General features: G+C 38.0%; 1 protein-coding gene across 15 annotated transcripts; it reads left to right on the top strand.

The window, feature by feature from the left end:
• Positions 1–577: 577 nt before the first annotated feature.
• Positions 578–25,445, top strand: BCLAF1 (BCL2 associated transcription factor 1). 15 transcript variants are annotated; one of them, XM_052680627.1, is made up of 14 exons: positions 578–700; positions 5,959–6,097; positions 7,109–7,182; positions 9,761–9,887; positions 10,747–11,652; positions 12,938–13,609; positions 13,722–13,891; positions 16,461–16,566; positions 17,641–17,725; positions 18,400–18,575; positions 19,707–19,887; positions 22,890–23,036; positions 24,637–24,846; positions 24,996–25,445. In XM_052680627.1, the coding sequence occupies exons 4-14, from the start codon at positions 9,784–9,786 to the stop codon at positions 24,999–25,001; spliced, it is 2,763 nt and encodes a 920-aa protein (XP_052536587.1). In that variant the 5' UTR covers positions 578–700; positions 5,959–6,097; positions 7,109–7,182; positions 9,761–9,783; the 3' UTR covers positions 25,002–25,445. The 15 variants fall into 15 exon arrangements, 13 of the variants coding, with proteins under 13 accessions (XP_052536587.1, XP_052536617.1, XP_052536597.1 ...); XM_052680641.1 differs by lacking the exon at positions 578–700 and adding an exon at positions 997–1,119 and having other exon boundaries at positions 9,764–9,887; XM_052680679.1 differs by lacking the exon at positions 578–700 and adding an exon at positions 997–1,119 and having other exon boundaries at positions 13,463–13,609.
• The last annotated feature ends 1,886 nt before the right edge of the window (positions 25,446–27,331 follow it).

Here is a 27,331-nt window from a genome sequence, read left to right as displayed (position 1 = left end):
ATTTGTAGAACTTAGCTGCCAAAAGTAATCATATTCTGGAACATTAAAACAACACTACAGGTTACATGGAGGTAAGAAGTGTGTTACTTAGCACAGGAAACAGCAAATCAATGTTACAGGGTACGTTAGCTTCCCATGTTCCATTCCTCTTTCCACCCAGTTTTGGCTACTGCCGTCATCGTGCCTGAATTGAAAAATTCTGCAAAAAAACTGACCACGTGCATGTTCTCTTTACTTATTTCATACATGTATTTATTTATATATTCTGCTTCATGCGTATTTTGCCTTTTAAAAAATGTATCAGACCAGTGAGATTTGAATAGTGCAAACTGTTATTTGAGGACGCACTCAGCTGAAGTTGGACTATGTTATCCTAGAGGTCCCTTCCAGTCCCTACGATTCTGTGATTTCTGTGCACCAGCTAACGCTGCTCACTCGCAGCCCTTTACCGGACTTTTCCGCGGCAGAGTAAGCACTCAGCTAATCTCCCAAAAGTTGTGCTGATGCACTGCAACCAAGTGCGATATGCAAACATCTGCTGCAAAAGCTGCTGCAGTAAAGCGCTGCTGCTAGGCGAGCTCCTTCCTGCTGCACGGAGCATCGCCAATGCCTTCCGATTGTGATCCGCAGGCCAAGCCCCGCTTTGCACTCAGCCCCCTTCACACTGCGCCCGTGGAAGGACGCGCTCCCTCCCCGACAGGTAACCACGCTGGGGCCCTCACGGAAGGACAAAAGGCGACGGTGGGAGGAGGCAGAGGCTGTCATCGCGTGACACGACGCTCCCTGGGCCGAGGGAAGGGGCTGGAGGGGACACCAGGGCAGAGCCTCCCCATACCGCCCCAGAGCCTCAGCCTCCCCGGCCGCTCGCCCACCCCGCGACCGCCATCTTGCTTGCGGCCGGCTACCCACAACCAAGATGGCGCCCGGGCGGTCGGCGGTGCCGGCACCGCCCCGCGCCGAGCGGAAGTGACGCGCCCCGCGGCGGCGATCGTCCCTCCGCTCTCTATGGTGGTTGATTCTTTTTTCCCCGTGGGCCCCGCGTCTCTTCCTTCGGCGAGACGGGAAATGGCCGACGAGCAGCCATAAGGGAGCGGGGCCGCCGGGAGTTCCGCCCGCCAGGTGAGGAAGGGGCGGAGGGGAAGGGGCCGCGGCGAGGCTTGGCGGGACGCTGTCTGCGTGCTGGCGGCCGTACTCTGCCGCGGGGGAGGGGAAGGCGACTGAGACTGAGGGGCGGCCTCTTCTCCCCCGCGCGCGCGCGGCCGCCGCTCCGTTCTCCCCTCCCCCCTCCTCCGCCGTGCGGTGCCGTCCCGCCCTTCCCCCGCCGCGTGACCTCCGCGCGCCGCAGCCATTATCCGCCGCGCCGCCCCCGCGCCCCAGGCCCTAAGGCGGCGGCGCCAACCGCCCCGGGGAGGAGGGGAGGGGCCGGGCCGCACCGCAGCCGCCGCTTCCTGCGGGAGTCGGGTCCAGCCGGCGGCGCTCTGCCCCGAGCCTGCACGGCGCCTCGGGAGCTAAGGTAGAGGAGAGGAGGGAGGGCGGCGGCCCGGGGCCGCGACGGGGCCGCCCTAAGCCGGCCTTTCGCGGCGGGACCGCACGCTTTCGGCCGGCTCCGCGGCCTTCTCCGCTTTTCCTGGGGGAGATGAGCCCGAGGGGTCGCCGAGCGGCGTAGGTCACTGGGTGGGCGACCGTTCTGCTGCCTTCGCGGGGGTTAAAGGGTGCTGGAGTGAGGTGATGCTGCCCTGCGTGCTGTTGGTGTTGGGCCTGCGACAGGAACTTCCCCTCGGGCCTGAAAGCTGTTCGGGCCCTTGTGTCTTAATGCTGTGCTGCTGCTGCTCCCTTGCTGGGCCTTCACTGGCCTGCTTAGAAATCTCCCTCCGACCCCTCGCTGCTGGTGTTTGTGCCCCTCCCTAAACGAGGCTGTTACATTCCCAGCCCTATCGCACTGTGGTGTACCACTGCTCCAGGCCTTTATTTATTGTTTGCTTCAGAACCCTTAGTTTTCATAAGGAAATCAGCTCTTTTTGTTTTGCATGTGGTGGTGATCCTGTAAGGCCTTGGTACCACTTGCCACTTCTTTATCACAAAGATCAAAGTTTTGCTCTAACAGTTAAATTTTCCTACAGGAGGGCCCAGGGGCATGCAAAACAAAGGAGTGCTCCACAATACAGTCACTTATGGAGCTATTTAAGATTGAGTAATGGTTGGTTTGTTGTAGATATATAAAAACATCTCTCAGAAAAATTGTTCTCAATTTGGAAAGGGTTGATTTAGACCATGGTGTCCCAGGAAAGTACTGTCCAGCTTTCCTTCTTGTGCTTCGTTTTTGTTGCATTAAACAAAGAGGGGATGAGTAAGAAGGGACAGAGATTCTGGCTTAGAGTATACTTCCAACATGTAGCTTCTAGTGGCGACAGGGGAAGAGTTGCTTCCTCCTACTTATCCCTTCTGGTGTTGAGTGACAGCAGCGCTGAGTGGCTGGAAAGAGTTCTAATGTGTTACATGTATCAAGTACTTGAGGGTGGCTGGGTCTCTCCTGAGCTGACGGTGGCTGGAGTAAAGCTTCTGAGAGGCTGGCTCCAGCAGTCCACAGGTGAAGGCTATGTCTGCCTTCCTTGGGAACGTGGCCGGGCATGCATACAGTGGGGAACATCCTGGTGCGGTGGGGCTGCAGAAAACTTAAGGCAGTTTGGGTCAGCAGCAGGGAGCTGTTGTTTGGTGACGGGTTACGCTTATTGAGGTAGATTTGACTCAGGCTGGTTGTGAAGGAGCAGTTGTGCTTTATGAGCTTGTGGAATGCCAGAGAGCGTTTGGGATTTAAGTGTAGTGGAAGTAAGGGAAACCGCTGAAGGATGTGAGACACTATTCAGTCTGTTAGGAGAGTTTTTCCTAAACATATTCGGAAGAGGTGTCTTGTTTTCTTGGCCATTGTGCTGGCATTGGCTCTCACCCAGCTGAGTGGTAAGCTGGATCTGGAAGGTGATGTGGCTCTAAAGTCAGCTTTGTCTTTCTCCTGATGTTTTTTATTCTGAATCAGTTCAGCTCACTGCTTACCTCTGCATATCAGTCCTTGGAGTGAGGAGGGGGAGGATGGCCCTTTGTGTCAGCAGACTATTGTAAAGAAATTGTAGAAACCACTTTTGAAGGGAGCATGAAAACATCTGATTAAGCAAACAAACAAAATAAAAAAGCAAGCCAAACAAAATAGCAGCAATTCTCGTTTCGTTTTTTGTTTTGACAAAATTCATAGAAATAATCATTTTGATGTTTTTAGTTAGAAGAGAAATGTGGTTATGTTTGCCTCTAGTTTTACATAACAGAACAGCTATCAATCATACGATTATTCTACAGAGCTGCTCTTGCTTCTGTTTGGAGATTGGTTTTTAAATAATTTTACGTATACTTTCTGTAGTCTTGTACTAAAAATGGATAAATTAGGAATTATATTTTTACACAAATGTTTATTTGTTTGTTTCAGCTGAATTTTCATGCTGTAATTTTTTTATGTGAGTTTGTTCAGTTTTTGTAATCATTCAAGTATTATGAAGATGATAGGGAAGGTAGGAAATGGTTGAGGATAGAAATGGTAGGGAAAAAAAATGAAATAGGAAGAAAATATGTTCCCCAGCTCTTATTTGTACAGCCTGAGGTAGTTTGGTTAAATTTGTTATTGTATTTCAGTAGTATTTGTAGAATTCTGGGCAGTGATTATCCAGGAGGTTTACAGTTGCTAATGAATTGTGTTCTATTCTTATTTGTGATGTGCTGCTGTTAAACTTGGGGACATTTAAAACAAGAGGAGGTAGAGAATGGATAGAATGCGTGGTTATTTTATGGCAGATACACAAGTACTGAATAGTACCTTACATTGCTGTCCTAAATAGACTGACTTCTCTTTAATTTAACATATGTATAATGAAAGACTATTACGAATCCTGTAGCATTTCTTGAGGTCGGGCTTATCCCCTGATTCTTGTTGTATAATCCTTTTTCTTTTGAAGCTTGGATCTCTGAATGAAATTGCATTTTTGACAACAGCTTGTGAATTTCTTTAACAAGATTTTTTTAATTAAATCTTATTGATAGCTTTCAAGTAATGCGTAAACAAGGGTAATAATAGCTATTAAATAAGTATGAGATAGCTAAAATAATAGTGAGCTGAGAGAGAGAGCAGTGTTTTGCTAGTATAAATTTGGATAACTAATCTAAAATACCTATTTAAGCTTCCATATGGTGTAGAATTTCTGAATTAGTGTGTTTAGCAGATACGTAGTGTCTGCAGTATCTGTCAGAAAGCTTTAACATCAGTGTAGTGAGAAAGGCTCATAAAAATATTCAAAAGGAATCGGAAACAGGTTTTTATCTTTAAGAATTTGGCATGTTTGAAAGAAAAATACAGTGGCATCTACTTCCTCATCATAGTGTTGCTGGTTGTAGAGCATATCTTGTTTTTACTTGGTGGCTGAGGCTGATGTAAGGCACCCGTACATACTGCTGTTACATTAAGAAACTTGCTGACTGTTTGATCATTAATGTGACTCAGTATTCGTTTCTTGAAAGATATGCAGCTAGTTGTGTCAAGGTTTGGTAGTATGCTTTCTTCAACAGCACTCTGCTTGCAGGTACTGTTAAAAAGCTTAAGATGTGAGTTTGTTGCTGCCTTTTGAAGCTAGTTTCAGGGAAGCCTTAGAATTGCACTGCTGCCAAAGGAAGCGATCCTGAGTGGTGGCTATCGCAGCTTACCCGTCATGGTCCAAATGCAGGGTTGTGTCATGAGCCATACTGAAAAATCACTTGTATTGTAACAAATCACGTGATCCATATGTTTTCTGGTCTGGTTCACAGTGTGGCTGCTCAAATACTTGTGCTGCATAAGGGAGAAAACCATCAGGAATGTGAATTACTAGACAGCTGGAAGGATGGTACTGTTTCTTTACACGAGTAGTGCTAGGTTGTTCTGACTTAATGTTGTGGAGCTACAGAGGCTTCCTTTGTAATAGCCAGCTTTCTTCTGACCACGTGATGAAATGCTTGAGAGTTTAGCATCAATTTTCCCACATTTAGTGCAGAAAGCAAGGGTAAAAGAAGCTTGAGTTACCAGAACCATATGCAGATAACAGCATTGGTGTTTTAGATATAGACTGTGTTTCTTGCAGTTGTGGTTCCTTCTTTAAATGCTCAGCAGTAGGCATCTTGCATCACATTTTTCATGCACAGCTTTGCAACCTCTAGGTCTCTTGAGACTAGTCAAGAGATAAGCTTCATGCAGCCAAGTAAGTCTGTAGCTGGTCTTTTGATTTGTGGATTAATGTTACTGCTTAGAAATGTGATGTGTACAGCATCTCTTTTTCGTTGTGTTGCCTGACATGATGTTGTGACTTCAGATTGTGACAGTGGGGACAAGAGAGTCCCCAGGAAGAGACTGCTGGTGATGTAACTCTGTATGTACCACTGTTTTTCAAATTCTCTGTAATAGAGATCAATCAGCTATTTTAATTCTTGCACACTGTAAAAATATATACATAGGCAAACCTTTATTTAAAAAAGTCTAAACATTTCTGCTCCCGTGTGTGAAAGTTCTTTGGGAAAAGATTTTTTGCATGTCAAGTGTTTGCCTGTAGCAGTTAAATGGAAGCAAAACTAAAAGTAGTTGAGATTTTCTGTTCAGTATTTAAGGTTTTCTATTTAACATTCTTTTGTTTTCAAGTCGTTGGCAAAAAGAGTAGCCATGGTACATCCTGTGGGTGATGCGAAAACTTGTCTAAGTTAGGATTCTGATTTCAGTTAGCAGCAGCCAAATGTTTTTAAAAGTTGGATGTGGAGAAAACATCGAAATGTAGTAAATATTGATTTTAAAATCTAGCACTGAACTTCTACCACTTAGCTGAAGTTTGTATTAATTTTTCTGTGTAAGAATGCTTTAATTAACCTTTGCTAGCTAATGCCATCTCACCTTTTGTCTAGACAAGATCTGAAATGGTCCGATACACTACTGTGCTCCTTCAGAGACTCATGCTTGCTGATGATGAGAAGTAAAAACTTTAACTTGTTAAAGCATATATTTTGTAAAAATTGGAAATATCTTGGTCACTACTAGTGAATGGTAAGTGGAATTTTGATAGCAGGGTTTATCAAAACAAGTACTACTTTTTTTTGTGTTCAGGTGTTCTCAATTTTTCCTTCATCTACAAGTGTGATTAGTTAACATGTTTGGCTTTAATAAACGTGTTACTGAAATGCAGAATTTCAAGGAGATCCAGCCTGTCTGTATCAAACTGGGACAAAATTCTGAGTCACTTTCATGGCATTTGAAAATTTTCTTAATGTCAAGTCAGATTACAAGTGTGTATTCGTGAATATATATTTGTATATTCTTAAGGCTTTGCAGTAATTAAGGTTGAGGCCAGTGAAAAACTCTTACTTTGGAGAGTGAGTTTGTTATTTCAGTTATATTTTATTTCTGTTTACCTGTAAAAGCTTCAGTTTTTTTGAGAAAAAAATGCTGGTTATTTAAAGTCATGCAAATGTTTCCTATTTAAATAGGAAACTGTAACAGAGTAGTTCTTGTATAAATGTTGCAGAGAAATCTAAAGATCTGCTGTTTTACTGAGCTCATATCCCATATCTTTTTTGGAAAAAAAAAAAAAAAGATCATTCCAGTTAAATCCAAAGCTGTGTATTAGAGTTCAGACTCTTACATGAATTTGCCACCTCATCCTCTTGACTGCATGCTGTCGTCTCGATCTGGCATTTGTTTGGGTCTTTGTTAAGTCAGTTAACTTAACCATACGAAAGTGAACACTGAGCGTCTGTCAGAAACCTTTTAATTGAAGGACCTGAAGGGTTTAAGGGCTGAAGGTTATACAGCCCTGGAAGCAGGACTGAAGGACTGATAATGTATGGAAAGGAAGGAGCATTTGCTCTTGGCAGCAGCTAAAGCATAAGCTGCTCCAAATCTCAATGTGTGGTTTCAGTAGGCTAGGACTAAATATGCTGTTTATTGTGTTGCCTTTTTGTGATAAACAGTTTAATCTTTGAACCCATTTAAGCAGGAGTTAATGGTCCTTTCATGAAAGTACTTGTCTCTCATGGTCATTTTTTTTCTATTCTGTAGGGATTTGTGTTGCCGAAAGCATAAACGGAGAATTATAAAATAACTGATTGATTGACACAGACCTGTGGCTTGAGGTAAGGTGAATTTAATTCTATTTTCAAGTGCTCTGATGGAACCCAACCATTTCACAAAAATCAATGTTGCTTTTTTTTTTTTTTCCTTAAAGTTTGTTAGTGGTAAACTGAATTATATAAATCTTTCTGAGTTTAGTATGTTCCTTAAAAGTCAACTGTTGTCTCATATGTAATTGTCAACTGTTGTACCATATATTCACTTGTTACGCATAAGAACGCAAATGTACAAACGCTGTTGTTCTATAGAGGGAAAATCCAATATTCTTTTTCCTTTAAAACTGAAATTAGGTTGTGTAGACTTCTTGTATATCTAAAGTTTGGTCTGAAATTTCCTTTTAATAGAAAAACATTTTTTCTCTTGCTCTAGGAAAATTGGTATACTTCATGTATTGTAGCTGTTTAAAAACTTGTCTATGAACTGGATAACATAAGAGATTGTAATCCATCTTCTGGGCATTTAATTGAGCACAAAGAATTAAAACCAATCTTCTGAGTTTATGTTCATTTACTTTCCTTTAAATGGAAGGAGCCTTTTACAGGCAGCTTATAATGTATTCTCTGAGTTAAATAGTTTTAGTCAATTGGAAAGCTAGTTTAGGCTAAAACTGTATTATATATTATTTGAAAATATATATAATATCTATAATGCAATATGTATTTTCCCTAGGTTAGTTTCAGATGAGATTAGTCTCTTTGGGGCCACACAGACTCAATGCAACTGTGATGGGGGAAAGTTAAATGGGGCAAGAGTGACAGTGCTAGGGAAAGGTTGGTCTGTTTTTTTTGTTTGAATTTGCTTACATGTGTGTAAAATCTCTGTGATTTTGTTAACTTTGAGCTATAATTCAATTTGTCTTCAGTATTTCTTCTCAGATAATATGTCAACTATATGCATAAAGTTCAGTGTAACAAAAAGTGCTTGTTGTGTTGAGCTTGTATTTTCATTATGATAATTTGGAGATTTTATGCTTGTTTGCAATACAAAAGCTGAAAGTTGATTCCTTTTTTCCTCTATTTGTTTTAGTGGTTATTAATAATTGTAGATAGCGTATTCAGGGCTGCAAATGTGAATATGACTGTCAGCAGTTTATATTCGGTTGTTCTCCTGTCACCCATTATTTTCTAAATGGGGCAATCTCAAAAGGAAAAGTTAATGAGGCAAAATTGTTATTATTAAATGAAATTGGACAGTTTAAACATTGCTTTTTAAGAATATTTTAGACTTCCACTGAAACTTTGTGAAATCATAGGTTACAGAATCGCTGAATATCCTGAGTTGGAAGAGACCCTTAAGGATCACTGGGTCCAACTCCTGGCTCCACACAGGACCACCCAAAAATTAGAGCATATGTTTGTGTGTGTTGTGTAGGCTTCTTGAACTCCAGCAAGGTCATTGCCATGACCATTTCTCTGGGGAGGCTGTTCCAGTGTCTGACCACCCTTACCATGAAGAACCTTTTCCTGATATTCAATTCAAGCCTCCTATGTCGCAGCTTCATGCTGTTCCCTTCGGTTCTGTTGCTGGTCACCAGAGAGAGATCAGTACCTGTTCCTGTGCTTATCCTCTTGAGGAAGCCATGGGCTGTCATGAGATCTCCCCTCTTGTCTCCTTTACTCTGGGCTGAGTAAACCAAGGGTCTTCAGCTACTCCTCACACCTCTTCCCGTCTGGACCCTTTGCCACCTTTGCAGCGCTCATCTGGGTGCTGTCTAATAGTTTTATGTCCTTTTTGTACCGTAGTGCCCAAAACTGCACACGGTACTTGAGGTGAGACTACACCAGTGCAGTGTAGAGTAGCTAGAAATGCAATGCTTGATGGACCTCAGGATATGCTTGGCCTTCCTGGCTGCCTGGGCACATGTTCAACTTGCTGTTGACTAAGACCCCCAGATTTTTTTCATTTTGTCCAGAAAGATACTGTGTGAAACAAAATAGAATTGTCTCAGGATAGAAATGAACAAATGCTGAGTCAAATTCAAGTATAGGCTTGAATTGTCATGTTGCTTTGGGTAAAAAAAAAAAAAAAAAAAAAAGAAAATCTTTCTACAGAGTGATTTCAGCCTAAGTAGTAGAAATTTCAAAGGTTTCATTTGAAGGAGGACTGGGAGTACTTGGCAGTTCTGACCAATATTCTATGGTCATAACTATAAACTATATAAAACGAACAGAATATTTAGATTTAGTTATAGCTTAGTTTTAGTTTAGATCTGGATCACAAATGTATAATGGTCTAGGCTTGCGTTATTTCTTGTCCTAATTTGTAGAAATGTTTTTTTCTGTTGCCTACTTAACTCCTTTTACACAGGATCAGTTTGCAATTAAACCTGAGAAACCTGCTATCTTTTCAGACAAATAGCTTGCACTGTAGATGTGTTAAGTCTTATATTGTTTAAAATGTTGTATGTTGAGATTTAAGTTGCTAATAAATGTATTTTCTTCAAAATTCTTCTGTTTAGGTAGTGCTATACATCTTCCTAATATTCTTGTTTTAAAGTATTACAATCTTATATTATTTACGTGGTCCCTAAATAGTTCCATCCCTCTTTTTCTCCTCCCTTCAACTGTTTTTCCTTCTCAGAAGAAGTTTATCTACTGGGAAAAATGGGTCGATCTAACTCTCGATCACATTCTTCAAGATCAAAGTCCAGATCTCAGTCCAGCTCTAGGTCAAGATCCAGATCACACTCTAGAAAAAAGAGATACAGGTATATTCATGTCATACTACGTGAAAAATTGTTTTTTGTGTATTGAGTTCTGTCTGGAAGTTTTTTTTCACTTGCATGAGGCTGGGATCTTCACTTTATAGACAATAACTAGTTTCTGCTTTGAATAAAACTTCTGTTTGTTTAAAATTTGATTATTCTGCTCTTTTCCTGTATCTTTCCTGTACCTCGGTATAGTTTCAGAATGCTAATGGTTCTTCCTGATGTGTTCTTGTTTTGATTCTTGCACCCTCTTTCACATGAGGTTTTCATTGTCCTGCCTCTTTCCCTGATAGTCTTTTCTGCCTTTCTCATGTAGCTTTTCAGGTCTGGAGTAACTTAAGGCTTCAGCAGATAAACTTTACCTTGACTTCTCAGTTGTCTCCAGTCTTTTCCTTCACTTTCTTACCATTGGACATAGCCACTTCTTTAATAAGAGGTGGCAGAACTCAGTGTTTACTGTCGTATCAGCTGCTGCTGTGTATAGGCTGGTATATTCAGTTAAATTGGAGGTGATCTAATGTCATGTTCCAGGCTGTGAACAGTGATCGATGGAGAACTGAGTGCCATGCTCCAGAGTGGTGGTGGTCTCTTAAAACAAACAATAACAGCAGAGCAAGTCATTGAGGCTGGTAACATCTTAACGATGTGATGCTGAAGTCTAAGTTTCACAATTCCTTGGAAGAACAATGTTTATTAAAATTCCTTACGAGATAGAGATCATATACTGCAAAATTTACTTGAAGGCTGTTATTCTGCCTTTACCATTCTGACTGTATTAGAGAGATCTGGCATTAAGTCTTGAGGCACTTCTTTTTCTCTCTCCAGTTGTCGAATGTTAACGTTTGTTTTTTAATTCTAGTTCTAGGTCTCGATCAAGGACATACTCACGGTCTCGCAGCAGGGATCGTGTTTATTCTAGAGATTATCGCAGAGATTACAGAAATAATAGAGGAATGAGACGTCCCTATGGTTACAGAGGAAGAGGTAGAGGGTATTACCAAGGAGGAGGTGGTAGATACCATCGTGGAGGTTATAGGCCTGTCTGGAACCGAAGACACTCCCGAAGCCCTAGGCGTGGCCGTTCCCGTTCCAGAAGTCCAAAGCGAAGGTCTGTGTCTTCACAGAGGTCCCGGAGCAGATCTCGTCGATCTTACAGATCTTCCAGGTCCCCGAGGTCCTCTTCATCTCGTTCTTCATCCCCATACAGCAAATCACCTGTCTCTTCCAAAAGACGTGGGTCTATGGAAAAGCAGGCAAAGAAAACTGAAGGGGCTCCTTTGCAAGATAGCCCTTTGAAAAATAAATCACAAGACGAACAGAAAGATACGTTTGAACATGACCCATCAGAATCTCTTGACGATTTTAATAAATCATCAGCAGCTTCTGGCGACATTTGGCCTGGCCTTTCAGCGTATGATAACAGTCCAAGGTCACCCCACAGTCCTTCTATTGCTACCCCGCCCAGTCAGAGTTCATCTTGCTCTGATGCCCCTTTGCTTAGTACAGCCCACTCAGCAAAGGACACACCTCAACATTCCCATTCCATTCAGCATAGTCCTGAGAGGTCTGGCTCTGGTTCCGTTGGAAATGGTTCTAGCCGTTATAGTCCTTCTCAGAATAGCCCATTGCATCACGTCCCTTCGAGGAGAAGCCCTGCAAAGACAATCCCATCACAGAGTGCTCCCCGTGAGGAGCCTCGAACACGTTCATTTTATCCCGAGACTGGGGAACAGGAAACTGTAAAAGGTGGAAAGTTTCTGAAAAGGTAGGAATTAAATTGTAACATTAACATTGCAACTAAAAAAAAAACCAAACAACCTGTAACAGTATTTATTTATTTTTACAAGATCGCCACTGTGCCTTGGAGAAGGGAATATGAAATACTGATGAATATCTTTAAGAATTTTAGTTTGGTTACAGTTGAGCTTTCTCCTCCTTTAGGATGCTTCAAGTTCTTGTTGGGTGATTAGTGGGGACAGGGACCAGTATCCCTGTAGCACTCCTTCGTGTTTTTCGTTTGTGGTACATTTTCCTGTATTCCATTTACTGTTCAGAAAAGTATTAATTAATATTTTAATGAATGATGGATCAGGCTTGCTTGTTTGACACTGACTTCTGTTCAAGCACTTCAATGTTTTAATGTTTCATGTAATTTGAAATGCAAAGTCTGAAAACGGAGATGTATTACGATTGATTTTGTTAACGTAAACAGCATTCACTGCTAATTGTATGGTGCTATGTGACAACTTTTTCTTGTGTTACTTAAGAAGTGGGGTAGGTCTTAATATTCTTGGGACATAATTCCACTGATGTGAGGAACAATGGAATGCATGCTTTTCCAAATTTGTTCTCAAAATATTTGATATACCTGATACAGCAGCAATTGAAGAAGGAATTTATCTTACATTATTGACGTTAGACCGTTTCTTTCTAATTTACCTTGCACTTTGGTGGATTTATTAGAAAAATGAGTTATAGACAGATATAGGTATAATTTTTAAATGAATTTGCCCTGTCAATGATTTTTAGTATATGAAAATATACTGATAGAAAATGAAAAAAAAAATATCAAAAAGTCAGACTTGCTTGAGCTGAGACTTACTGCTTCTGGTGGATGTGTTTTGGACCTATGTGAAGATAGTGTACAAGCTGTAGCTAAAACCAATTTGTGAATGTAGTTAGGACATTCTGTTAATTCAGATTTGAGTTATCAGTTTTTATTATTTTAATGGGAAAAAAGGACTGGTGTAAGTGCAATGTGAAGCTGTGTGCCAAATTAGAATGAACAAACTAACCACTAGCTCTCTTTACAAACTCTAGTGGAGAATTTCTTCGTGTTCTTCAGAAAGACTTTATTTTCTTCAGATGTTTCTGCTAGTGTGTAGATGACAGTTAGTACAGTATGAACTGTGTGTGAAATTTACTTGAAGTTGAATGGCTCAGTGGAGTATGTTTTTTCTTTTTGGTGTGGGATTGACGCAAAAGAGGAATGCAAGTGAACTGGAATGAATGCAATCCAGAGTTACCAGTCTCTTCTTTGCTATCCACAGGTACACAGATGAAGAGTCTAGAGTATACCTGCTTGATAGGGGTAATACCAGGGAGAAGGAGGCCCAGAAGGAGAGAGGATCAGAAAAAGGGAGGACAGAGGGAGAAAGGGAATGGGAGGATCAGGAAACTTTAGACTTTTTCATTGATAAAGAGACTGGGAAAGAGAAGTTTAATGACTCTGAAGGGGAGGACACTGAGGAGACAGAGGATTACAGACAGTTCAGAAAGTCTGTCCTGGCAGATCAGGGTAAAAATTTTCCTACTGCATCTCACCGGAATGCTGAGGAGGAAGGAACCAAATACAAATCTAAAGTAACAATGAAGGGCAATAGAGAGAGCGATGGATTTAGAGATGAGAAAAGTTATAAGCCTAAAGAGACTGGCTATATAGCGGAAAGGCCTAGTACAACAAAAGATAAGCACAAGGACGAAGACAAGAGTTCTGAGAGACTAACGATGAAGAAAGAAACTCAGTCACCTGAGCAGGTAAAGTCTGAAAAGCTCAAAGAACTCTTTGATTACAGTCCCCCTCTACACAAGAATCTGGATGCGAGAGAAAAATCCACCTTCAGAGAGGAGAGCCCACTTAGGATCAAAATGATAGCCAGTGACTCCCATCGTCCTGAAGTTAAACTCAAAATGGCACCAGTACCTCTTGACGATTCCAATAGGTAAATTATTCCACTTGACAAGTGGTTCTCCACCTGCTTGCACTGTCACTCATCTTTATTTAAACTAGTGGTTTCTTTTTGTGTGTCTTTTCTGTTGTTGATGCATTTTTAGACCTGCTTCCTTGACTAAAGACAGGCTGCTTGCTAGCACACTTGTCCATTCCATCAAGAAGGATCAAGAGTTCAGATCCATCTTTGACCACATTAAGCTGCCACAGGCCAGCAAAAGCACGTCAGAGTCATTTATTCAGCATATAGTGTCCTTGGTTCATCATGTCAAAGGTATGTGTTCAATTTACTCATTCAGCAATAGCATTTAAGTCTTAGCTAACACTGTTTGCTGTCTGTAGTACAGGAAGATTTCAGCCTTCTTAATGTTGATTTAGTTGAACTTTTCCTTTGAGGTATACATGTAATAATTAGAGAAATAATAGTCACCAAAACAAGTGTCAAAAAAGCAAGCACTGTAGAGCATTAGAGTAGTCATACTATGTTTCTTGTTAAATTTTTAAGCCAAACTAGCACATACTTTGTTAAATTTTTTTAGTAAAGCTTAAGCATACTAAATTGCTTAATCTTTTTACTTCAATTGTATTTGAATGTCATTTCACCACTTCATATAGCATTGCATCTCCTTTTGGAGCACTTTAGAACTCATCCAAATGTTTATTGGAAAGCTGGTTTCGATCTCAAACTGATGAAGTGTAAGAAGTGGTTCTCTAAATGATCTTAAAATACACTGCTTCATTTTATTCTCACTTAACAGTATTGTTGGATGTGAGAACCTGGAACTTCTAGAGATTTAAGTAAATCTCCATTAAATTGTTTATATGCTAATTATTTTCCAATTTAACAGTTGTGCCTGTTGCTTACTATAATAAAATTAAAGCACTTCCACACTTTTTGTGGAAAAAAACCTGACAAAGTGGGTGTATTTTATTCAAGTCACATACTGGCAAAGTTCATTCAAGAATACATAATTTCTTAAAATCCAGTGAGGATATCTAGAGTGTTTTTAATTTTTTTTTCTTCTGTAGCACTGACTTAAAATTTACCAGGCTGTTGTCTTATTCTTGCATTTAATATACTATGAAAGAATTTGCTGGTGAACGTTTCTTACCATATCATCATATAAAAGGGGAATGTCAAAATGCTAAATGAGGTGAGAAGTTTGGGTGTGTCTATCTGTGTGCATTGTTTTAAATATACTTTAGCTTTTAAAATAGGAAAGATTTTGGTGCTACAGGTATGGTTTTTCAAGTCTTATTTTGTTTTTGAAGTAACTCTAGGCAGCTAAAGCCAAATGACTGTTTTGAATTGCTTAGAAAAAAAATAGCAATAGTGGTAGTAGGTTATGTTAACATAGCAGACTCAAAATATTATTGGGACACTTGCTTAGAGTGTTAACAGTCATTGCTAGAAAATAATTTTATTGATAAGAGATCAAAGTCTATATCCAATGAAAGCTTGGCTTAAATGGCACGTGTAAACTGAAGGTGAAATATTATTGAAACTGTTATGTATTGATCACAAAATTAAGACTTTCTGTAGACTTGTGTTAAACAGATAACTGGTAAATATGACAGCTTAACAGAGTGTCTGGTCAAGTTTTTAGTATATGTAAAGTTATGACTGTTTCTTGAAAGGAGAACTTCTCTATGCATTTCAAACTTACTGCGGTCTGTGATCAGATTTAGTAACTATTTTGACGATTTGAAGTTATGTTCATTATTGGTGTGATGCGACCAGTCTGAACAGCTCTTGATTAATGTAGAGCTGAAAATGCCCAGTGATGTTTTCTTTTTCATTATAAATAGGTCCTGGAATGTGTTTTGAAATGGCAAAATCCATGTTACAAAAGTAAAATAGCTGTTGAAAGATACAGATGCCAAACAGGCAAAGTTGAACCTTCTGTCTTCCTGGCAAAAATGGCATAAAAACAGAGTTGCTAGCTCAAATTCCTGTGTTTGATGGAATTATGATTGAGGCACTACCCTTGTAGTGGCCGTTTCAAGTTTTAATGGTTGGTTATGAGACAAATACTGGATGCCGGGCGGTAAGTTGATACAGATGTATGTTGACCTGTTAAGCAGATAGCTTGCTTCATATGTAACATTTCATAGCTCATGACTTTTATGTATTTCTATATTACATTTAAACCATTTGTTGAGCTGGTTTGAAACCTTGAGTTTTGCTGTTGCTAATTTAACTGTCTCTGAAAGCAAGAGAAAATCTGTCAGAGAAGTTGTCAGGTTTGCCAAGATGCCAGATGCTTAAATGAATTTATTTACATTTGGATGTGTTAATTGTCTTGAATTGCTACTGTTAAAACTTCAAATCAAGAAATGGTATTATTTTAAGAAATGACTTGTTATTAGGTCATCCTTGTAGTTATTGAAACATACATTTCTTAAATGTTTTCACTGAATTAACACTAACTTAAAGTCGAAATGAATTGTAAAATGTACTTCCTGCAAATATTCACGACTTGAAGTAATCTTATGGTTTTTTTTTTCTTATGGACAAAGTAGAAAGTCACTTAAATTGTTCCTTTATTTCATTAGAGAAAAATGTCACTGAAAATGAACAAATCTAATCCATGTATGATACTTGAATTACATTTAATACAGCCACGGTGTAGCCATAAGTAGATTTGCAGTGATTCTGTGCACTGTATCTTTGTTTGGATTACAGAATGTGTAAGAATAGGAAAAGCCCACTCTTGCTTGTTGTTTTGATATTTTTACTGAAAATATTGTTTTTTGCCTGCTACTTGCCTTTCTGTCAGGAGTATAATACCTGTCAGTTGAATTAAACTAATGAAACAGTGTTTTTCTATTGTAACCAACAGAGCAATACTTCAAGTCAGCTGGAATGACCCTAAATGAGAGGTTCACTGCATATCAAAAAGCAACTGAAGAGCACTGCACTCGGCAAAAGAGCCCAGAAATACATAGGTATATGTTAATTGCTGATGTCTTAGATAATATCTGCTAATATTTCTTGTTCAAGAACTCAAAATATTTATTTCTGTTCTCTATGTGATACTTCGTTGATTTCTGTGCAAATACAAACGAAAAAAACCACAATTTGGAATAGCCAAACCAAAACACCAGCAACAAACCCTGGGGAAAAAAACAAAACAAACAAAACCAAACAAAAACGTTTCTGTTGAAGAAAACTCAGATGAATCAACTCTGGCTTCATCTGTAGCTTTTCTACCTCTGCATCTCATTTGGGTTATATTTACTTTTTTCACATATTCTCTCAAATATTGAGAGAGAAATGTCTTGCATGTACAGGGCTTCTTTTTTATCTTCAGCTTTATTCTTTGGTGTCAGATGTTCCATCTCATATCACTTTAGTTTTTGTATCTATTAATTCATAGCAGTTTTTTCTCTTGAAATCAGAGAGCCTGGAAGGTAAGAATCATAGAAACATAGAATCACAAGGTTGGAAACGACCTATAAGATCATCTAGTCCAACTGTTTCCTCATCATCATTGCCACCACAAGCAAGATGATAGACACGCAGTTGTAATTTCTGATTGTGTGCTTCTGATTACATGATGCAGTGTATATTGTATTTGTGTTGTGTGTGATGTTATCTCAGCTTTCAACTTTGTAAGATCTCTTAACTGAGATCTTACTTTAACTATACAATAAGCTGTCATTGTTGATGGTGTGTTTTTGTGTTTTTTTTTTTTTGAAGGTTGGATATCAAACTGGCTATATATATATATATATATATACTGATCTTCTGGAGTAATTGCTATCTTGAAATCTCTTGGAAATGTGAAAAATCAACTATTTTAGTGTATTTGTCTTTTAGTATACTTCAAAGAACAAAACCAATGTTTATAATTTTTGGCTTGCTTCTTGCTTCTTTTTATATTCAGATGGTGGGACTTCATATGCAAGAGTTTGTTCTGCTGCTAAAGTGCCTTGTTATTCAGACTTCTGTTGATCTGTGTGAGGCCATAAGCAGTTGCATACACGTATGGCTAGACACTGCTTTTATTTTACATTTAGGAGGATTGACATCTCTCCAAGTGCCCTGAGGAAGCATACCCGTTTAGCAGGTGAAGAGAGGGTCTTTAAAGAAGAAAGTCAAAAAGTAGGTTCTAAGTAAACGTTAAGTATCTGTTTCTAAACTTAACGTGATATTTTTTTTCCCCTTTGAATATGAATTTCTAACTTCATTTGAATTTGTGGATCTCAGTCTTTTAGAACAACTTATGTTATGTGGAATATTCGCATTCCAGAACTTTTTTCTGTGAGTCTTACTAAGAAGCCAGTTTGCGTAGCACAATGTGAATATGCTGAATTTCACTGAGGCAAAAAGAAAATTCAAAATGCCTCCTAACTTCCTTTCTTTTGGTTGTTTCTTGGCACATTTTGTGTCCAAGGACAATGAATGGGAGGAGAAAAAAGTGCTGATGTGCACAGTAGCGTGGCTGAATGTATAAAGGTACATGTGCTTTGCTAGCAATAATTAACTGGAAAAAATGGATACCAAGATATCCTACCAGAAAATATGTTATAGTCAGTCTGCATCAGATAGTAGATGTCCTGCTGGCTCAATGAAAACGCTTGTTTAAAATGCAAAATCTTAGCTGTACTCAGATTTAGCCTATAAAGGGCGTTCACCTTAAGCTCAGTTTATGTGCTAAAGAGTTGTTGTAAATTCTGTCTCCTCTTCTTGAAAATTGAGGCACGGTTCACCCCCACAGATTCTCTTCTGGATGTTTTCTTACAAAATCTTAGTCAGAAACATATTTCTGCTTACAGGGAGATAAAAAATTAAGATGTGATTCTGCTGATCTTCGGCATGACATTGACCGCCGTAGAAAAGAGCGAAGTAAAGAGCGAGGAGACTCAAAGGGCTCCAGGGAATCCAGTGGGTCAAGAAAGCAGGAGAAAACTTCAAAAGATTACAAGGATTACAAATCTTATAAAGATGACAGGTAAATGTTTGAAATCTCTAGGTTTTTAGTCTCTAATTAACCTTTTGTAATTGTAAGCTTAATTGCTTTCAATTTTCGATGTTTAATGGAACGTTTAAATTTAAACAAATAAAATTATTTGTTTTACAGCAAATATGTATTATCTGTCTTTTACACGGCTTATGGTGGATGAGGACAAAAACTTTGGAATAGCAAGCTAACACTGAAAAAAAAAATGACAAATTAATCTGTCCTATTATCCAGGCTACATCAGGAGGTTGGACTTCAATGCAGTACATTTCTATAAACAATTTGTGTAAGAACTTTGGTTCGTTATGCTTGATTCCGCACTTTTTCAACTCATAACACCCAGAGTATGAGAATCTTACTGATACTTAGATTTAACATGGGTGAGAAGGGGAATCTTTTTATTTTTTTCTCTCCTAAAGCCAGTGGTCTATTTTCTAAGGAAAAAAAGGTTAGCATATTTCAGTGGATACTTTGTAGCAGTGGTAAGAGTTTCATCAGGTATAACCTTCCTTTGAGTAATGTTGTCTTTTAAGTTGGGTCAAATTAGAACTTTAGAGAATTACCGAAAGTCTTGCTGTGGGATTTATTATCCTGCTTTGTACTGGGTATACAATGAATCCTTATGCTTCCTGTTTCCCATATACTTTCTGACTCTGGTATCCACATTACCTTCCACTGGCAATGCCCACCTTCGTTGGGCAGACCATACTGTATGCTCTCAACAGTATGCAAACTGAATTATGTAAAATTTCTGTAAAGCTTTGCCTTGAGGGTTTTCCTCCCTTTGGCTTCTGTTTTTTTTCTTTCTGCCTCAGTGAAAGGCAGATCTTAAAAATAACAGAACCTCTTAATGGCAACCTAGAAAAATTCTGCAGTTTGCAGACTGCTGTTTTCCAACTCACTAGCAGTAGTGTATGTTTAGTCCATTTAAATGGCTAAGAAGAGGCTGGAAAGTGAAACTATATCTTGCCTTAGCATCTGAAATGCATTACGTGTATGTGTGGTTTTATAACCAGATGGGGGATAGCTTTTTTAAATATAAAGAAACCCCTTTTAGTATAGCATGTTACAGTCTATCTAGTGCTTTTAAAATAGCACACAGTGTATCATTTTATTTTTCAGTAAGCAAAAAAGAGAGCAAGACCGTGCTAGATCTTCTCCATCTTCCTCTCCATCTGCTTCTTCATCCAGTTCTCGAGAAGAAAAGGATTGCAAGAAAGAAAGAGATGAAGAGTTCAAAACTCACCACGAACAGAAAGAATACTCTGGTTTTGCAGGAGTCAGCAGGCCAAGAGGCACCTTTGTAAGTTGCATTTCTCCTGTTCTTCCCCCAGATGATGAGGCCTGCAACAATAGTGTAACAGATTAAATGAATTGTTGCAGTACTTAATGTTAGTGTAGACCTTATTCACAGTTGTGATTTCTTTTATTCTTTTACATGATGTACCACTTCTGCAGTGCTTTTCTTTCGGCCTTATCCAATAGAAATCTTATTTGGTGTGTAAATATTCAACAGTACAGTATTAGAGAGCCTAGTGTTAGGATTGGAAAAATGATTTCTGTTTTATTCCTTCCTTGCTGTTTTGTAATTACACTGTATCCTAACAGGATATTAAAATTGACCTTTCTACAAAGATGAAATCTTGTGATCTATTACCTGTTACTCTCTACAGTTTGTTTTCTTTTCTCCATAACTTTCAATTTCATTTTTATCTCCTTTGTGTGTGATGTCTGCAAATTATTTAATAGAGAACGACGCACAATAAAACGTGGGCACTAATGTTGAAAAAGAACTATACTGAGGAGAGGAGATTGTATACTTGCTGCTTTCCAGTGTTTCTGTAGCCTGGACTAGCCACAATAAACATGCAAGCATATTAATGTAGCTCAGGAATGTGTTTTAGCATTCAGATTTGGAAAATACCATGTTGACCTTCATGGTCTTCATAGCATTTTTAAGGGTAAAAATTGCAGGTTAACGTAACTTACTGGGAAATGTAGCAGCATTAGAAAAGATTAAGAAGTAATAGAAAAGGCCTTGGAAATAAAAACATTATGCAAAAATTAAAAATGCCTTAAAGGTCTGTTTGCAGGTGGACAAAAGACAAGGGTTAGGAGTAATTGCATGCTTTTCCCAATGGTTCCTTTGTGTAGCCTGTATTTAAGACAAAATGAGGTAAAGAGGCATTGTTTGATATAAACATACCTTATTTGTAGTAGTGCAGAAGTTTTGAACTGCAGAGAAGAGAGTGTCTTAAAATGCATGTGAGATGTGCAGCACTTAAGGTTTGAATTTTCAATCTTGAGAGTTATAACTACTTTAAAAAAAAATAATAATCCAAATGCCAAATTTCTAATGCTAAAAATTCAATTTTTCCTCTTTCTTGTTCTTATATGTAATTAACAAAGGGACAGGTGTGTGGTGTAAATGTATCCACACTTGGATGGTGCAGATACTGTGTATGACTACCGCCCAGTTCCGAGGAGCATAAGCTGGTTGCCCATGGTTAAAAATAGAGCTTAAAATCCTCCCATCTCACAAAGAGAATACAGTTTTTTAATCTCATAATCAGTGCCAGCTTTACTGCTTTATAAAATCAGATTATATGTGTCTTAAAGAGAGATAGTACTTCATGTGAAATTTAAGTAGCTATGAAGTGGAAATGTATTAGTTACCAATAATATGACTAATGGTGACTGCCAGTTATGACTGCATTAATAACTGATTGATGTCCTGTAATGGCGTGCGTGGTCATACAAATGCTTATCAACCAAACTGAAGTACTTAAATAGGTCAACCTGTTGATTTTAATATTCTACTTCAGGGTACAGAGTGGGTAGTATTGTAAGATACTACTAGGTGACTAATGTAGAAATGTCGTTGTGATTTAGGCTCATAGTGTCTGAATTCAAAGTACTTCTTTGGTTTTGGAGTAAAGAAAATGTTTTTGTTGTAAATACTCCCTAAAATAGGAAGCTGTAACACCATGGGGAGAGTGTGGCTGACTGGGTAGAGGAAGTCCTTCTGTAAGCTAAACTGTCAGTTTGCTGTTAAGTTAGTGTTGACTTTTCACTAATGCTTACTGATAGGCTGAAATGCTGAATTCTGTGCTTGTTGTGTGTAGCATAAAGCCATAAATGCTCTGAATACTTTTGAAATAGGAAAATAGAACTAAGGATAAGTAGAATGTTTTTAGTTTCTGAAGTATATTGGAAGGTTTTGTAGCCTTTTACTTTTTCAGACTGATTCAAAGCACTTTTAAAGCTATCCAGCATAAATTCTGCATTAGATGTTGGAGCTTACTGGAATTAGGTGTGCATAGAATATTTTTTCTTCAAGTTAATTACATCTGTCTGTTTGTGGGGCATACTTAGTTTTAATAAATGAAATTAATTTCCAGTCCTAGTTCTGTTAGCTCTGAAGACCCAGTTTTGTAATTAATTAATTAGGTTGTATACAGAAAACATGTTCTGTAGTAAGTTTTTAATAATCTTATCTTTCTAACCTCACCGTTCTTCTCCTAAGTGGGGAATGGGTGGATAAATTCGTGCATAAGTCTTTAGCTTGCAGAAAGTACTGGTTGCTGAAGAAACTGGATGTATTACTGCTCAGTATACTCTGAGTTAAATATTTTCTGTGTGGCAGTGAAACTTTTTAATCTTGTCATCTTAAAGTTCTGTTAGTTTATGATAAAGAACACTAAAGATACTTCAAGATTGTTGCTCTGCACAGTGGAGAGTTGGTTTTCGGGTTAAGGAGTGTTCACTCATTTGAAATGTAATCTGTCTTAAAATGAATAACTGAATCTCAGTTGAGAATGAGTGGCACAAAGCGTACAGTTACTTGCAGAATGCATTATTTGTATGTACTCTAAAATCATTTTCTTGTGACAGATATGATTGTCTCCCTAAGTGACTTCACATTCCCCCCTGGAAGTTTTTTTTCCCCCCCCCTTAAGTCTAGGTTTTTCTGTTTGTTTTGTTTGCAAACAGCTTCAGAAGCTTATTCTGACCTTTGTTGCAGCAGACTGACTTACCAGCAGTCAAAGGAAATTTCACTTTGGTGAATGTAGGTTAATTTATACCAAGAACTCAGATATACTTGTTTTATCTCTTACGTTAAGTAGAATCATTATTTTGAAGTGAATGCTTGAATGTATTACTTAAGGTAGTATGTGACTTTTTAAAAAATAGTTTTATATTTTTAACTGAGAACAGAATGAGCATTTTCAGTACAGAAAACTTGAGCATTTTGTTGTGGTTTTATGTAAATGGCTTAAATAAAATAACATTTTGGTTAATCAGTTTCGAATTAGGGGCAGAGGAAGAGCCAGAGGAGTCTTTGCTGGAACAAATACTGGTCCCAGCAACTCAAATACTACTTTTCAAAAGAGACCGAAGGAAGAGGAGTGGGATCCTGAATATACCCCAAAAAGCAAGAAATATTTCTTGGTGGGTGTAGAGAATTCTATCTTATGCATGCTTTTGGTTTTTCCGAGTGCGTTTTTATGTCTGGTGTTAAGGAGATTGACAGCTACAAAAGTTGCATGTTGAGAGAGTAACTGCAGTTATGTAATCAAGAAAATATCCGAGTTCTTGCAGTGCCTAGTTCAGCTTGTCTTTCTGCAGCAGGCTGGAAATAACTGAAGCTTAAGGTAGAATTCTTCTCTAAAGCATATTTTTCAGTGAGATAGGGAAGAAGGCATACACTGGCAAAAAATATGAAAAACAAAAGCAAAAAGACTCGTGCTGTGCCTTCGTGGATTTATCTCAGTTTGGCATTCAAGCTTTGTTTTTACATTCATTTGGAAACACAAAAATGAAAGATCAGGAAAAGCTAACATATTCGTGGATGGATGTGGACCAACTCTGCTATTAGCAGCCTTTCTGTTCTTATCTGAATAGTATGATAGGCATAAGTGATCTTAATTATGCCTTTTTTTTTCCCCATCTGGATTTAATTAATGGAGGACTGTTGATACAACTAACCAGTGAGTAGCTTAGTGTACTGAATATTTAATCTCTGCTGCAGCTGATTTCCTTAACAATGCCAACTTCTAAGGATATTGTTTCACCATTGAAAAACATTAGTTAGCGAAGATAAGACCTTTTCCTATAGTATTGTTTTCCTCACAAATATATTAACAGGTAATCCAATAAATAACACAACTTCAATTTGCATGTGTATACAAAGTTTTCTTCCTGTTTCCACCTGCATATAGTGACATGTGATCAACTGTTCACAAGGAAGTTCCATGATAGCTAGAAAAAAAAATGACTGACTAGAGCTGTTACTTCTTACATATTCAGGAATGTTTGTTTAAAAAAAAAAAAGCCACCTTGTAAATACTTGAATGGTATATAATGGTAAGCTACTTATGTTTAACAGTTTAGATTGCTTTCCAAATCACAAGTCAAAAAAGTAGATATTGGAACAGGTGTTCATCATTCTTCCTAGTGTAAACATTTAATATTAAACGATTTTCTATTGTGTCCACATATGGAATGTTTGTCAGACATGCCCAATTCTGTATTTAGCAGCAAGATAGCAAATGTAATGCTGACTAACCATAACTATTGTTAATATCAGATCTCAGTAGTTTAAAAATGATGTGCAATACCTTGCACAAGCGAAGCAGGGTTTCTTAAAGCCTTCAGTTATCTTTCCTTAAGTATAAAGATTCTCTCTGCCTTAAAGTAGAAAAATAAAAAATAAAAAGCACATTGCTACAGTTCCTTCCTTTAATGTTTTTTCCTTGCTGAAAACTAGTGAGTTCTTCTTTCTGATGACTGAAAAAATAAGTGACAGGTTTGGTTTGTTACTTACAGTGGACATACCCACAGCTAATAATGACTCTTAAATCAGGTTTTTCAAGGTACTTTTAGTTATAGCATTATGAATTGCAGGGATATGTTTTTTCATAATATAATATACAGATTATCTGAGTTGTTTTCAATTTTTTTCTTAATTGTTCTTTTTCTATACGTGTAAATTTGGTTCAGAGTACAGCATTTAAGAGGTGTTGTAACCTTATTGTTTGGTATATTATAGCATGATGACAGAGATGATGGTGTGGATTATTGGGCCAAACGAGGAAGGGGCCGTGGTACTTTCCAGCGTGGCAGAGGGCGTTTTAACTTCAAAAAGTCAGGTAGCAGTCCGAAGTGGACACATGACAAATACCAAGGGGATGGGATTGTGGAAGATGAAGAAGAAACGATGGAGAACAACGAAGAAAAGGACAGACGCAAGGAGGAAAAGGTAAGTGGTTAGTGGAGTGCAAAATACATAAATTTTCTTACAGAATCTCAGGTGGTTGTTGGAGGGGAGGTGGAAGATCACTTGGAAAAATATTTTTAGTGTTTGGTTATTAACAGTTTACAAGAAGACTATTTTCTTTCTTTCTGCAGGAATAACCCTGGAAGAAAGCTGAAAGAGCAGCTTTTGCACCACCCACACAACATTTTTAATATGTTCTTTTTGTTGTCAAATGAATGTAAGCATTTTACTTAAATTTTACTGTTGGAAGTAGTTTAGAAGGATTGTTTTTCTGTTTTAAGCCTTTAGGAAAAAAAATCTTGATATAGTAAACTATGTTAATGATCGTACAGTTAGAAAGTAAAATATTTGTAACAACTTTTAAGAAATTTTACTGTTTGTTATATGCAGTGTAATTCTGCTTTGTCCAAATACATGGTCAAGTACAACTCTTAAAAGTTTTGATTCTCCCCTATGTCTGTGTTTTATTCTGAAGTAAACTTCCAGCTCTGCACACCTGAAATCTTGGAGGAGCATTTTTTATCAGCTGATTACTACTTCTGTGTTGCTTTTTTTTTTAATTAAAAGCGTTTTTAACTATAGTTATCCAGTCATAATGTGAATACAAAGTCATGTATGAGGTTGATTATATGTTAGTTCACAAGAACCACATTTACAGGAGGTCTTGAAATGATAAATTGATTCTTGATTCTTCTCACATTAGAGAGAGAAACTAAAAGATTGTAACTGTCACTGTCGTATAGTAGCCTGAGCAATACATATGCATGTGAATTCTTCAGTGAGTTTCAAGATTATTTCTCTTTTGGAATGTGAATTTTAGAAACCTATTTCCAAACCACTGGTGCTAGAAACTCTGAACAGGTCTGAAAGCTGGAGTGCTGTCTGCCATTTCTACAGTTGGTAGAAAACTATCTACAGCTGTCTTAATTCTGTAACTCCTGTCCGTAACAGGTTAGTCATGTATTATGGATACCTTGTGATGTCTTCCATCATCTAAAGACACTTCTTTTGTCAAGGGTAACATAGTACTATGTTTAAGGTTTTGTAAACCTGTAGTTTAAACTCACTGCAAGATAAAGGTGCTGTCTGTGATTAGGGGTGGCATTTTCAGGGTCAACAAAGATTATATTTTCAGCTTTAAGTCATTAGCTTAGTCTTCCACATTTTAGTTAAGAAATTGATGGCAGTATCAATGCTGCATTTATGTCGGTCTTGGTTTCAATTTGTTAAATTGCCTCTTTACTTTTTTTTTTTTTAATGTGGAATCCCCTCTTCAGGTAAGTAATCTGGCAAGAGTCAGTCTTTAAGTTTTCTATCACATCAGCAACCTTAAGTGAGATCTTGGAGGGAAAACAAACAAACACCAACCCAACACATTCCCCTGAAAATACATAAAGCAAGTTACATTAAAATTTGAATCAGTGAAAATACTTGGAACATACTAAATGATTATATGAAGTATTCTGTTCCCATGCCCTGGAAATACATACTCTTAATATTCCACTTTATCCAGTGTATAAGTCTGAAGTTGTAACTTGATAAAAGCTGTTAGCAGAGGATGTGAAAAATGAGTTAGTCTTTTACACTGATTTTTTCCAAATACTTGTGCCCTTTCAGTATTGTAGTTAAAATGTAGGAGTCAGTCTACAGTATTTAAAAAAAAAAAAGTGCTTTGATTAAAATGAAAGTGTTATTTCTCTTAAATACATATGCTCTCCTACTAGCTTTGTTAGTAGTTAACTAGCTGACCTGTCCATGTTAAATAGTAGAAGGCAAAAAACCAGTGTTCTAACTTTGAAGACAGTGGATTTCAGATTGCACTACTGTGCCAGCATCTGTGTAGGAAGGGAAATAGGATTAATATTTGCCCTTCAGTGGTAGGTACTAAAGGATAATTTCTGCCTTACATTTAAAGAAGTTTAGACAGACTATACCCTTTTTGCAAAACTTGCTTTTGTATATACAGTTCATCTTTTAATAACCATTTGAAATGTGAACTGATTATTTTTCTAAGTAAATCTTGCATGTAACTTATGTATACTGAATTAGAAGCAAAAAAAAAAAAAAAGCAGAACAATAAAGTGGTATACTGACAGTGTCAGAGCCTATCTTAATGGGACTACTACATCTGTCTGAAACTGAGTAGGACCAAACTTTACTATCATAACCTCAGAACAGATAAAGTCTGCATGGTCTAGCTCAAGTTGAAGCTGGATTGTTGTGATGACCTGTTATGGTTTGTTTTTGTTTGTTTGTTTTTGAAAAGTAGTTCTTGCCTGAGTTTTCAGCTTCATTGAATATGCAGGGTAATCTATTATGGATTGCTTTGATAATGGCATGTGATTGTTACGTAGCCTTACCTTTAGACATATCTGTAGGTTAGATTACAAAAATCCTTTTTTTTTTATTCCACTTAACTTGAGTGCATTTTTTAATAAACATAATTTCTTAATTACAGCAGTGACAG

Source organism: Tympanuchus pallidicinctus, unplaced genomic scaffold, assembly GCF_026119805.1.
Source record: "Tympanuchus pallidicinctus isolate F22 unplaced genomic scaffold, pur_lepc_1.0 scaffold1, whole genome shotgun sequence".
Classification (NCBI taxonomy): domain Eukaryota; kingdom Metazoa; phylum Chordata; class Aves; order Galliformes; family Phasianidae; genus Tympanuchus; species Tympanuchus pallidicinctus.
This window is presented reverse-complemented; position numbering and strand designations above follow the sequence as displayed.

Excerpts from the sequence above, each read along its gene's own strand:
- BCLAF1 (XM_052680627.1), top strand. The coding sequence starts at position 9,784 with ATGGGTCGATCTAACTCTCGATCACATTCTTCAAGATCAAAGTCCAGA. Across the intron at positions 16,567-17,640 it reads AAGAGCCCAGAAATACATAG|GAGGATTGACATCTCTCCAA; the intron begins GTATATGTTAAT and ends TTTTACATTTAG. Across the intron at positions 23,037-24,636 it reads AAAGCAAGAAATATTTCTTG|CATGATGACAGAGATGATGG; the intron begins GTGGGTGTAGAG and ends GGTATATTATAG.